This window comes from Halyomorpha halys, unplaced genomic scaffold, assembly GCF_000696795.3.
Source record: "Halyomorpha halys isolate HHAL.00 unplaced genomic scaffold, Hhal_1.1 Scaffold11401.1, whole genome shotgun sequence".
Lineage (NCBI taxonomy): Eukaryota > Metazoa > Arthropoda > Insecta > Hemiptera > Pentatomidae > Halyomorpha > Halyomorpha halys.
In genome coordinates this window covers 1-13263 of record NW_027107256.1, presented here as the reverse complement: position 1 = coordinate 13263, position 13263 = coordinate 1, and the positions used below count along the sequence as shown (strand labels likewise).

General features: G+C 26.8%; 2 protein-coding genes across 2 annotated transcripts; both read right to left on the bottom strand.

Moving 5' to 3' along the window:
- Positions 1–1969: 1969 nt before the first annotated feature.
- On the bottom strand, positions 1970–7248 carry LOC106692292 (uncharacterized). The gene is made up of 5 exons (XM_014438191.3): positions 7097–7248; positions 5000–5132; positions 3523–3714; positions 3306–3414; positions 1970–2201 (listed from the first exon to the last, which is right to left on the bottom strand). The coding sequence occupies exons 1-5, from the start codon at positions 7167–7169 to the stop codon at positions 1989–1991; spliced, it is 720 nt and encodes a 239-aa protein (XP_014293677.1). The 5' UTR covers positions 7170–7248; the 3' UTR covers positions 1970–1988.
- Positions 7249–9034: 1786 nt separating this feature from the next.
- LOC136795341 (uncharacterized) lies at positions 9035–13214 on the bottom strand (the record flags this gene model as incomplete). Its single annotated transcript, XM_067045547.1, has 7 exons — positions 9035–9227; positions 9308–9383; positions 10696–10733; positions 11481–11538; positions 11633–11676; positions 12961–13000; positions 13076–13214. Coding segments are annotated over 7 exons (426 nt in total), but the record flags the coding sequence as incomplete, so codon positions are not given.
- Positions 13215–13263: the final 49 nt, after the last annotated feature.

Here is a 13263-nt window from a genome sequence, read left to right as displayed (position 1 = left end):
CTCAAATCCTCCATTGAGGAACACAGAGTGGGAATGTAAAGGTTCATTTCTCGGGGCCGCCATGAAATAAATATTGACCAGCCCAGGTGGGAATCAAACCTATAACCTTCTGAACCAAGCGCTCTGGGACTCTTGCCCTAGCCTGCTCAGCTGTCAGGTCCTCAAGTACCATATATTATCCTCGAAGCTTAAAAATTGATCTTCCACAATTTTCATTTCATCAGTTACCATGTTTATGACAGAATACCTCATTTTATGACCTCTTTGGCAAGCTCCATGTTGTGACTTTAAATAAATGATCCTGACTAAGATGGGTATTTGCCCAGGATGGGTATCGAGGAGATCCCGAAGCCACTACTGACGAAGGTCATCCACAAGCAGAGGAAATTCAGTCGACTGGTGCTTTCCTTGGTCAACTATGACTGGAGATGTGAGGAACTTGGAAGTTCACCGTGTGTGGTGGCTGATGATGTCAATGTGTTGTAGCTTCTAATTACCAGGAGGGTCCCATAACCCTACTTTCCTTCTAAGCAAAAATGGGGGGTGGAGATTAGGCCCTGCCATTCAACTTTATGTTCAACTTAATAGGGATTAATGTAATTATCTGTAAAACCATTCATTTAAATGCAAAGGTGGAAAGAATAGAAGTTGTAGTAAATGTTATTTCCAATAATTTGGTATATCTGTAATGAAAATCCATTAAACTGTTTACGAGAAATTCTTGCTACTTTCTGTTCTGTTCAGACTTATTTCATTGTGAATATTGGACCCCAAAATATATTTACTCTTCTAAGAATTGAGGAGTGAATATAAAATTGAATTAACTTGGTCAATTTTTTTATAAATCTTTTCTAGGAACAGTTAATAAAAAATTTATTTCTTTTAAGGAAAACATCAAAAATAAAATGTGATACAAATAAATAGTTGTTTCTGATATAATGGAGAAAGTTATTTTATAAAATAAGTTAAAAAGTGAACATTATTGTTTAGAATACTTAGTGTTTACCGCAAAAAAGTGCCTGAGAATTAATAGTAATTCAAAAAATTAATATCAACTACAAAATGTGAGCCCACTTTGAGTAACTCTCAACTTTTTATAATTTTTTTTTATCCTTTAAGCTTTAATATTAAGGATTATTCTATTTTTATTTATATCAAATTTTAAATAAACCTTATATTAACATTTTCTGATATTTTTATTAGATTACTTCAGCTTGCACGAGTAGTGGGTCTCGTACCAGTCAGCGGATTTAGTTCTGGTAAAATCTTCGTATTGAAACTTCCCCTTCCACCGCTACCAAAGCCTCGCATGCCAAAAAAGAGAATGTCAACCGCATTTTAAGAATATTGCTTAGTTATTTTATTATTACAAAAGAATATTTTATTTAAATCTGAATAACTTGAGCATGTAAATGGAATGGATGCATTTGTACATAATTTTTTAACAGTAAAGATTTCATGTTGTTTTTTCATATTTCATTATACTTCACTCTTATGTATTGAAAAGGGAGATTCTCAATTTTTTTATCTGTAATAATTTGTTATAAAAGAAATGTTTATTTTTTAAATTCTTTTGAAAATGAAAACCAGAATAGAAGTAAAATACAGTAATATGTGTTTACTACATACCATTGAGGAAATATGTGGAGACTAGATGGATTTTTATTGGAAATAATAATACACCACTAAATGAACTGTTTAGTAAAAAATATACATTTTTTGTGCATGCAAAACAAATGATGGAAAAGTCCATTATAGGAAAAATAATTCTGTAGAAATAAACACAGGCTTAAAAAATGCCTAATCCTAATAATTATTAATTATCCACTCAATTGTAATATTGTATTATATAATTCCCTTAGATAAGACAATATTACTGTACAATCTTATCAAGTTTATTTTTCCTTGCATATCCCAATATAAAGGATTTCATGTTGAGAACGGGGTTTTAGTTCAGTGAACAAATAAATATATTATATAAATTATTTTTATTGACCTTGAACTAAACTATTTACAAAGTCTATAAAATTTTGTAGTGTCATTCCACCTAAAAGGAATTTACTCTTTTCAGAAACCTCATTCATTGCAATTGCTTGAACATCAGGTTTTGTTGATTGAATAATTTCAGGTGTTACTTCATTTATTAATTTATTTAAAGTATCACTGACATCTTTATTTCCTCCAAGATACTTTATGTCTATCTGTAAAAGATCATTTATTAAGTTATTTATTCAGTTAGTAAGAATAATGCTTGTTTTAAAGAGTTGTGTGACCTGTTTCGTGGTCTTCAATTTATTATTTTAAAATGCTTTTAGGAAACAGTAAAAAATATGGAGACATAAACAAATTTAGTATTTTTAATAAATGTCTTTGTAATTAGATTTAATAATCAATGTTTAGTGTACAAAAGATTCAAGAAATTGATCAAAGATTCCGAGGTCAAATTCTGTACCATCAATTTGTCTGTAGTCAAAGACTGGTTGAGAAAGTTTGGAGGGAAGTGGCTTAGGAACCACAGAGCACGTATTTTTAAATAACATGTTCAAGCATTTATGGTACATTTTTAAGGGGCCTTTACATGGCTAGTCAGAACTACGTTCATCATTCAAAACTCTGTCAAATCATGAAGATCTCTTACACTATTAGTCCAACTGAGATTATTTATAAATGAGATATTGAACAGTAAGAACCTTGTCTCTTTCTATTCATAATAGAAAAAAAGCTAGTTTAGCCATTATTGTGTCATTTTCTTGCAAGAATAAAGTGAAAGCAGGATATGAACGAAGTACTCAAAGTCTCTCCTTCACTTTCTCAGTACTGTCCCCATTTCAAAATTTTCTTGGTAATCCATTAGTATCTCACCTCTATACAATCATTCTGAACATCAATTTTTGATTCTGATTGGCTATGTAGGAGTGGGTCCCATTATGATCGCAAATTGATCAAGGTAAATAAAGCATATATAGAAAAGGAAGAAAAATAAATATGAAATAAAATATTTAAAAGATTACAAATATATAGGTATACTTGAACACCTAAAGGCAATTAGGATTGCTCTGAAATTAGATAAAAATGAAAAATGTGAAGATAAAAAATATTTTTTAAATATGAAAGATATTAGAAGAGGGTAAGGATTTAAATTACTGATGTTGGTTATTATTACTGAAGACATATTTTACAACCTAATTATGATTTATAATTAGGTTTAAACAATTAAGAACTGTGAAATGTCATTCCCTCTCTTCTCCTTTACATACTCTGAATTAAGAACACATACTCAAACAAACATCCTTCATAATTCTTACTTTTACAGTCATATTGTAGTCTACAATGAAATTTTCCAGCTGGAGAGTTTGTTCCTCAGTAAAATTAAGCTTCATGTATATACTCGTATCCATGTTTCCAATATCAATGCTGCTCCAAGATTAATTGTTATTAAAAAAAAAATAAATAACAGTATTAATAAATAGATAATAGTAGATAGATATAGATAAATAATAGTATTAATTTATAAGATGTTACCTGAATTCATCGGAACTTTCCATGTGGACATACTCATTGTCCAAGAATAAGCTATACTTGCCAGTTATACTTAACGAAGTATAGCTCACTTTGACGAGGAATTCCAATGTAGTCATATTGACATGTGTCGTGTCTATTGCAAAGCTACTGGGATCAGTAAGTGATCCATCGCTGATAGAAGCATTCATAAAACTAAAAATAAAATAAATATTGCAATAATTACTGTTAATTTATCATTAATATTAAAATCATTGTGTCTAATAACTGATAATTTCAATCTTTTGTAGATATCGGATATCATATTAGGTTTATGAACAATTTAAGTGGTGCATAAGGTGTGCTACAAAGTGTATAAATCACTAAAAGTGATGCAAACTATGGCAATTGATCACAACACTGAACTTAACTTTTAGAAAGATCCATCCTTCATAAGTATATCATTGACAGATAATGCTTTTTTACAGCTTTTCAGACTAATTTTACCTTGCTCCTTAAAGAAATTATTAAGTGGAAATAAATTGAAGGTCCACTTTCTCTATATCTTTTGAATTTGATACTCAAGTCAATTTCAATATTTGAAGACATTTCTCATTTTTTGGGATGGCCTCAAATGATCCAAACTTTGTTAATGGTAAAGACATGCAGTACCCAACTATCTGTCAGGATTGTATTAATAACATTTTTAACGTTTAGCAATGTCCGTGAGTCATAATCCAAATTCAGATTGTTTAATAACTGATTTTTTTTTTTTAATGGCTCAAGTCCTCCTTGAGGACCTATAAAGCCCCAAGGTTGAAATGTCAAGATATATTTCTCCAGGTCATCGAATTGAACCCACAACCTTTCAAACTAAGCATTGCAGGACCCTGACCCCAGAGCAGTGAGCTATGAGGTCCTCTAATAGCTGATGTAGTTATTAGTAATTAGTACCCTGATACTGGAGTCATATGCTCGGATATTATTTAATTTAATTAGTTGAGTGAGATAAAAAATAGAGTAGCTGTGTGTTATAAAGTCTTGTACTTAACATTAATTTTACTATTTTAATAAAAATAGAATATCATTACAATAAAGATATGAAAATATGGACAATACTTTTATAACATATTAATAGTTTGAGTATAATCCCAGAAGTAATAATGTCTCCTATATTTTTACAAATACAAAACTTTATTTATTTTCTAAAATATTTAATTATTTTGAAAATTGAGCATTTGTCTGTTTTATTAATAAACCCTTCTTCAGTCTATGTATTTTTAAGGCATAAACAAAATATATAAATTATAATATTTAATATGAGTATAACAAATGAAATTCTTAAAGAAAGTAAAATAAATAAAAACTGTTCTTATGAAAAACAAGATAATTATTACGAAAGTTGTTTCAAGATTTTGCAGGGAGACAGAAACCGCTCATATTAGGTTCTTTTCTTTTTTTTTTAAATTAATTTAATTGTAATAAAAATACTTAATAATACATTTGTGATTGGTTGATTAAAATCTTTTGATCTGGTAAAGCTAAGTTGTGGCCAACTTGCTGTTGAACTAATTGTAGTAGCAACTTCAAAGTGTAATCTGTTATCGTCTTGTCTTCATATTTCCCTGAACTTCCTGTAATTAAATAAAGTATAATAATATCTTACTTTATTAATTTGCTGAATGTTAAAGATATTATTTCTATATATTTTTCAACTCAACAGAAGATAAATAATTATAGGCAATTGCTATGAAAGATACTTATTTCAGCTGAAACTGATACCTTATTTATAACAATGAAAAAAACTGTATACTATTTTAAAAAATATAAAAATTAATGCGTCATTCTAGAGATACCTAGAAATCATTCCTAAGGCTAGGAACAATTACATAGGTATTCTACAAAGAGAAGGTTGAGAAGAGTTATTCCTAGAATGATGCGTTGATTTTTTTAGTAATAAATTATCACAGCTCAATCAAGAATATGCTATTGTTTTGGAATATTTTTATTTATACAAAAAATAATGTTTTTGTAAAAATTTTAATTTTCTCTTTGAAAACAAATATTGGTTAAACATGACATAAAATTGTATGTGTACAATACAATATAAGTTTTTGTACTTGGTTGTTTAGAATGGAAGGGCTTAGAGCAAGAATATGACAATCCACATGATATAAATTTGTCAGTTGAGCAGTCTCAAAAAATTCTACAATTAGTTCATATTCCATAATATTGTAGGTAAATAGTGAGAATTGTGGTATTCCATAATAACCAACATAAAATAGTTATTTAGAGAAGCAAAATAAAATTTTGCACAAAACTATAATTTTCTTAAAAAGTGAGGCTTGTCACATCTTGACCCAAGTCATTCAATAGAATACACCAGACCTTCCATATATTCAAAATATGAATGAATCTTGATTAGTAACATTTAAATTTTTTCTTACCAATAAAGATTTCTAATAATTAACTCTAGTAGACATAAAGACTAAATAAAAAAAATCAAATGAGAATTCATACTTCCTTTCTAAAATTAAAAAAGAAATTTTAAACATGGTTTATTTGTGTTCTCTTTATATATAATATTGTAAAACTTCATTCCTTCAAATTTAGCTGTGATTATTTTGAACATTTACTTTGTTTAAATTTAATCCACTTATAAATAATTCAAATTTTTCTGTTTAACAAGTACTATAAGTTGAATTTCTTGTAACAAAGAACGTTCAATTGCAATATACATACATTGAATTTCAAGATGGGGATAAAAGATAAATACATAAAAAAAAAAAACCCAACCACTTTGACCGCACCCGGACCATATTCCTTTCATCATAAATACATAAAATATGGAAGAAATGAAAAGTAGTTTTACAAAGAAAGAATTAGTGGGCTATAAATCAAGAGGTAAAAGTAATTATTGTGTGAATATGTTTTTTTACTTTAGTGTTGAGAAAATTGTGAAATTAACTAGTACTTATTGATAAGTTCACAATTTTGTTAAAGCTAAAGCACAAATTTGGTTTAGGTGCATGTAGAAAGAAAGGACCTCTTATTCACAAACTAATCACTTGGATTCTCACTCACTCAAATATAAAAAGACAAAAGATTATTAAGTTGGCCTGATTAAAATATTAGAATAATGGAATGTGTCTTTTGTTTTAAAAAATAATCTTGATTCAAATATAAAGTCAATATTTTGATCATTTGACAAAAATATTGAGATTTATTAAATTAATAATGATGTTACAGGAATCTAGTTAAAATAAAAGATGTTTTTTCCATATAGAATCTTTTGGTTAATTTTTTTTTATAAGTTTAAACCCTTTTTTTCCATTTAAAATAGGAAACATTTGTTTAGAAATGATTCAGATTTAGTCAATTATGACTTTAAATTCATTGACACAGTGACTTTATATGGAATCTCCGCCCAAGAACCTTAAATTCAGGTTGAAACGTTAGTACAGATAAGTGAGTTAATATTTTTGCTGACCACCTTCTCCTCATATCGATCTACGGTCAAATATTAAAACCTCAAATATACTCAAAAATGATGAAGAAAACCATTTTTTAAATTTAAAAAAGAAGTTAACTCATTTACCTTTGCTGCCTGATAAAAATAACAATAGTTCCAGGAAAATTAAAGGATGCAGTGATGAAGAAATGGATTTCATAGTTCCAAGTAAACTATTCCAATGCTTGGGAAATTATAATTTGTTAAATAATTTAAGTCATGCATTTTAAGATTAGATAAAAAGAAAGGATCAATCACACTTAGGAAGCAACTTTAAGCTGGAACAAGTTTACTCAAGGATTAATTCTGTTGGATAATGATTAAGCCATTTATTTAATTTTTTATGTTTTCAAGTGGTTTAAGCCCATCTTGAGTATTACTTCATAAAATATAAAAATCTTTCATTTTAACTACCAATATAATTAATTACTACTTCTTCAAATATTTTTAACAAATCCATAGTTTTAAAATGTTTTTATAAATAACAACAGTTTAGATACAAACAATTATTTTAACAACTTACATTATGTATTCATATTTCCATCTTTTATCCTTTTATAAATTATTGACAGAGTTTTTAACCTTTTTAATAATTATTTAAATTTTTATTTTATTATGGTATTTAAGTAATTTTGTAGAAAAATCACCATTCCATAATATAATGTATATATCATACATCCCAGATTGATTACTGACAAAACTAAATTATTATGCCATATAATATTATTTTAACTTCAATTTATTTATGAATTTACTAATATAATTTTCAAAAACAATATTTAATAATTTTGGTAGATTATATTTGTTGATATAAATAAAAAAACTGTTATTCAATGGAAATTTCATTAGTGAATACTAACAGCACAAAAGGTTTTACCAAATCCACCATTTCTTGTATAAAAAAAGAAATAACATTGTTTCTCATTTTTATCCTACTATTAGGGTAAAAAAAAGACAAGCATAGGTAAAAATGAACATAATTTTTTCAGATACATGATTACAATATTTTAAGCTAGAATAATTTTAAGACATTTGGGTAAAAATGAGATGTGATTTATTTCATTCATTTTTGCCAAATAAGTATGTATAAAGTAGAACTATATTTCACCATAACATTAAAAATTAACATAAATTAAGGAACTTCTTACATACATGGATAAAAACTCTAATTTATCAAAATTAATATCGACCTATAGTTGTTGGAAAACCCTGATAGTTACTGCATAGAATGTTGTAGCAGGTATTTTTATTATAATTTCCATATTTGTAAATATCTGCCGAGAACTTTAAAATCACATTTGACCTCAGCTGCCATCTCAAATTTGTCCCAGAAGCTGTCTCAAATTCACCTCACTAAATTAGTGTTTACTCACTCTTCACCAAATTATATACACTGGTTCAATCTGATCTACAATGAACAGCATAATAAGCTCCAGAATATGCAACTGTCATCAAGTGCACCTAATGATTTAACACAGCATTCTAAAAAAAATCAACCGCTTGATTTTAAAAAATTTCAATGCCTTAAATGCAATATATTGTAATGGCAAGCATTAAAAACAAATATTACTTTTCTAATGATTTATATATTTAGATTTAACAACATTTATACCAATAAACCATTTAGTAGCCAAAATACATTAAGTATATATATATATATATATATATATATTATCATGATGAAAAGAGACACCACACATTTTTCTGAATCAATGATACTCAATAAATCAGTTTATGAGTAGACTGTTTTTTAGCTATGAACTCATTATTCTTTATGTACTAATAGTTGAGAAAAAATATTTTTAATAACTAAGGCCCAGGAATATATTAATATATTTTTTTTTCAACATTAATAAATTTAAAATGATGAAGATAGTTGATTCCATTAAGATTTATGTTTTCATCTTCATAGTTTACAATATATGATAATGACAAGAAAAACAAAATTATTAATGTATAAGAATTATGTGTCGATTAGATGGTAGGGAACTAAAGAAAATTTCAATTATAAAATCAGTTATTTTATTAACATTTATAAAATTATTTCATGAGTATTTCGAAATTATATAAATACGTCTTTCTTGAGTCATTTTATTAAATTAACTTTTAACAGTGGAAATAAATAATTCCTTCAGTCCTTTAAGAGAAATTAAAGCTTTAAAAATACAAAGGAATAACTAAAAAAAACTATTTAACAGCTTTCTCCAACTTCCGTTTTCTGTAAAAAAACAAAACAAACAGATAAAACAATTTATTCATTTTAAAAAAAAAAATCATGAGTATATGCATATATTAAACCTTTTCTGGTTCATTTTCGTTACTGGAGATTCTGCAAAGTTTAGTGGCTTCTTTGGTCTTAAAGATTTCTTTGGATCTGCAAAACAAATGCATCAAAAACCCATTATTAAAAACAATTTTTTAACAGTGTTTTGAATAAATTTTAAACACTGACATGAGACTAAGTGGCCATGGTGTAATTAAATCTGAGCCCTATTGAATATCTATGACAACAGTTCATAAATGGCACCCTTCTTGGACTAAAAACATTTCAGGTTTCCTTGTTACGTTTTTTAAAAAATAGCACCATTATTATCGTTAGAGTAGTAGAACATGTGAAAAAAGAAGAAAATAATTTTTAATATTTTTATAACCAACTTCCTGGTCATTTTGGTCATACAGATGGGAGGTATCTAGAGGTAACCAACATATTCAACCTAATTAGGGGGTGAAGTTTTCATTTTTGGGTGCCTCCACGAAAATAAAGTTCAACCCAAGTTACAAAGTTAATCCCTTGGCTACAAAAGACCTCTAGAACCAATGATCCATCAGATGAGTCAAAAAGAATAATAAGTCAGCAAACTCTTTACAAGAATCGCTTTGAGAATTAACTGTTGTTCTGGCAAACTCCCTGTGAAATATGGGAATATTAATAAGTTGAAAAATATATAATATTACTTTATTAGAAGCTTTAACAAATAATTAAGGATGGCCATTTTTTTTTTCTCAGCATATAATTAAATTAAACAACACTGTAATACAAGAGATGGATTGATTTTAAATTTAAGACAGTTTATTACTAACATTTTCTGTGGAAGCCCAGAAGACAAGAAATATCAAGAGAATTTCAAACACGAAAAATTGAAAAACAATTGAGTCCATCTGCATACATCTTATTAAAAATGAAAAAGATTTATCAAAAACATTAATAATTATAAATAAAAAGAAAATTATAAACACTTTTACTGATTGTTTGATCATAAAATGACTAAAGATGAAAAATTTGAACCACATCATGCCCACATTTTTATTTATTATTTAAATTTTTTTATATAAACACTCAATTTATATTTTTGTAATGTTTTGGCCTTTTAATTGGCCAATTTTATTTACACCACAATCATTATATAAAATCTTCATTCAATCCTACAATTCTTGGATGTAATGGTATAAATTTATTTAAAATTTACTTTTTACCAGTTAATTTACCACAGGTTATTTATGATTTTTATTATCAATTATCTCCCAAACAATACTATGAAACTACAACTTTCCTCACAAACCATTATTGTGACGTAATTAACGTTTTGATTAAAATTATAAGTTAAAAATTAATTTTCTGTCTCATGACTTCAATTCAGATTTTAAAAAATAAAAAAACCTTTATTGTAGTTAAATTGTTTTCTTACCTTCTAAAGATTTTCTTCCAGGAGTTGAACGTTTAGAACTAAAACAAAAAAAAAATTATATCAACTATAATCATTTTATGGCACTTTCACATAAATTTACCTTAATATACAAGGATAATATAAGTGTAAAAAGGATTTTTATTTATAAAATTTGAGGTAGATTGCTGAGTCAAACATGAATACATCTTAGATTTAATCTTACCTAATATATACCGAGACCGAATTATTCAAAGACAATAATAAAAATCTTTCACTGGTTCCTTTTTATCTTTAGAGTAAACTTGTTTTTATTCCAAAGAATATAGTAAACTATACATTTTATCAATAAAGGTTTGACAAAATGAACCAACTAATTTTTTTTATTTTCATTTAAGGTGTTTAAAGCTAAGAGCTTATTTTCCATAATTTTTTTTTTCAACTCATCTGTAACAAGATATGGAATGTCGTCCGACAATGGACTTCATTGTAACACTAGTTCTTCCTTGATTAAATATTATGCATCAATTCCTCTCTGAGGAATCATTCATTGCATTATCACACACAGAATAATTATATGTAAGGGATTCTTGTTCATGGATTCAAAAATTATGATTATAATAAAACTTTCCCCTATTTTTCCTATACTTCCTAGACTACTTAGAAAATAATATTTTCATGTATAATTTATTTTAAAAATTCAATATATTACATTAATAAAATTCAACCAAAACTGTCATCAATATAGACAGAGAAGAAATTACAATAACTCAACCAATAAAAATATAAATAATAAATCGCTTAGTTACCTTTTTACTGAGTTTTTATCAGAAGTTCTTGGTAATGGTTTAACGTCATTTTTGGTTTCTTAAAAATGAAACAAAATACATAAACATAAGTCAAATATTACTAAAAAATACGACAAGAAACAAAATATTTTAATCACCCATCCCTTACTGACCTTGTACAGATTTACCGGCAGAATTTAAGCTAGATTTTTTAGAGCTGAAAAAATAAAATAAAAAATTCATTATCTTTTAAAAAAATACAATATTCTCCTAAATATAATAAAATAAGATCAAAGTGATATAAATTTCTTGAAAATGACTTATATCAGGGTTATGTATAAGGGCAAATCCAACAATGTTGAGAACGTTATATTTTGTACTTTACTAGGTTTGGAAATTGTTTTTTGATGGAAAATACAATATATTTCCTATTTTAGAGGACATGGAATATTCCTAAATTGGTTCACATAGTTAAACAAATTAGTTTCAATGACTAAGTAAAAAAAAGAGATACAAAAATACTCAATTTGTTGAATTTGCCCTTTCTTAATAGAACTTTAATCACAGAGAACGCATCCTAGTAACTCTGAAATAAATAAAATTTATAAAAAATTACAGTAGGTATTATTATTATATTCATAAAATGTTAAGGTTTTCACACATGAACAGTCATAATCCATAAATTTGGATCAATTCGTCAAGCACAGTCATTATAATCAAGTGTTTAAATGTATTTTGCTATAAATTGAATAAGTAATACAATCAAGTATTTGTAATAATAAGTAATGCTATTAATTTTATAAATAAGTAATGCTGCATACTTAAGCTTAAGCATTTGTAGTTAGCTACACCTTTAGAGTGAATACCAACTTCTAAGTAGAACTTTACCATTGTATAAAGTTCCTTTCAATAGAAAAAACATATTTTTAGGGATGTCCCCACGGTGTTTCTTCAAGAGTGTGTTAGCCATTTTAAGGAACAATTCAAATTTTTTGAAAAATCTAGAATAAGTACTTGCCTTATAAGAATAAGTAGTTATTTGATAAAAGAAGAAGTATAAAATATATAATTCAAGGTTTTCAAGATTTTTCTATACATTGATTTTTGCTAATTATAAAGAGATTTCAAGTTACAGACTTCATTTTAGTGATTATTAATTGGAATTACCAATCTATATTGGTAATATAAATATAAAGAGAAGTCCATTTGAATATGTGGAAAAGTATTGTTGTCTACAATACCTCAACAAAACATAATCTAAGAAGAAATATATGCAAAATTTAACATAGGAATGCTTTTTTCTGCGGTTGATGTTGATGCCTACTGTCCAGAAACTTGAAAATAAAAATTAATAAATTATACTGCTAACTGTTTCTTAGAGAAGGCTAATTAAGTCAAGATCAACACCAAGGATTGTCAATAAAAACTAAACTAAATCTTATAGTAACAAATATAAATATAAGTAATAAATATTACAGCGATTAATTCAAATTAAATTTACCATTGCCTGGGAAAAGATGGTCTTCCTTCAGCAATTGATCCTAAAAACAATTGTCAATTATTAAAAAGTCAATTAAAAATTAATTCTATTTTTAAAATTATTATCTCAAAGATACCTTGTGATAAAATCAGAGATGACTTTTTCCTTGGAGAACATCTCACATGCCTATAATAAAAAACATTTATTTTATTGTCATTTGTTCGAATGGGAAATAAAAATAATATATATATGTGTGTGTGTAAATTAAAACCAAACTATGTCCGTCACAGAACAATCGCCTAGTTTTTCATTGAAATTTAACTA

Excerpts from the sequence above, each read along its gene's own strand:
- LOC106692292 (XM_014438191.3), bottom strand. The coding sequence starts at position 7,169 with ATGAAATCCATTTCTTCATCACTGCATCCTTTAATTTTCCTGGAACTA. Across the intron at positions 5,133-7,096 it reads ATTTTTATCAGGCAGCAAAG|GAAGTTCAGGGAAATATGAA; the intron begins GTAAATGAGTTA and ends ATTTAATTACAG. Across the intron at positions 3,715-4,999 it reads TTAATCAACCAATCACAAAT|TTTTATGAATGCTTCTATCA; the intron begins GTATTATTAAGT and ends TTTTATTTTTAG.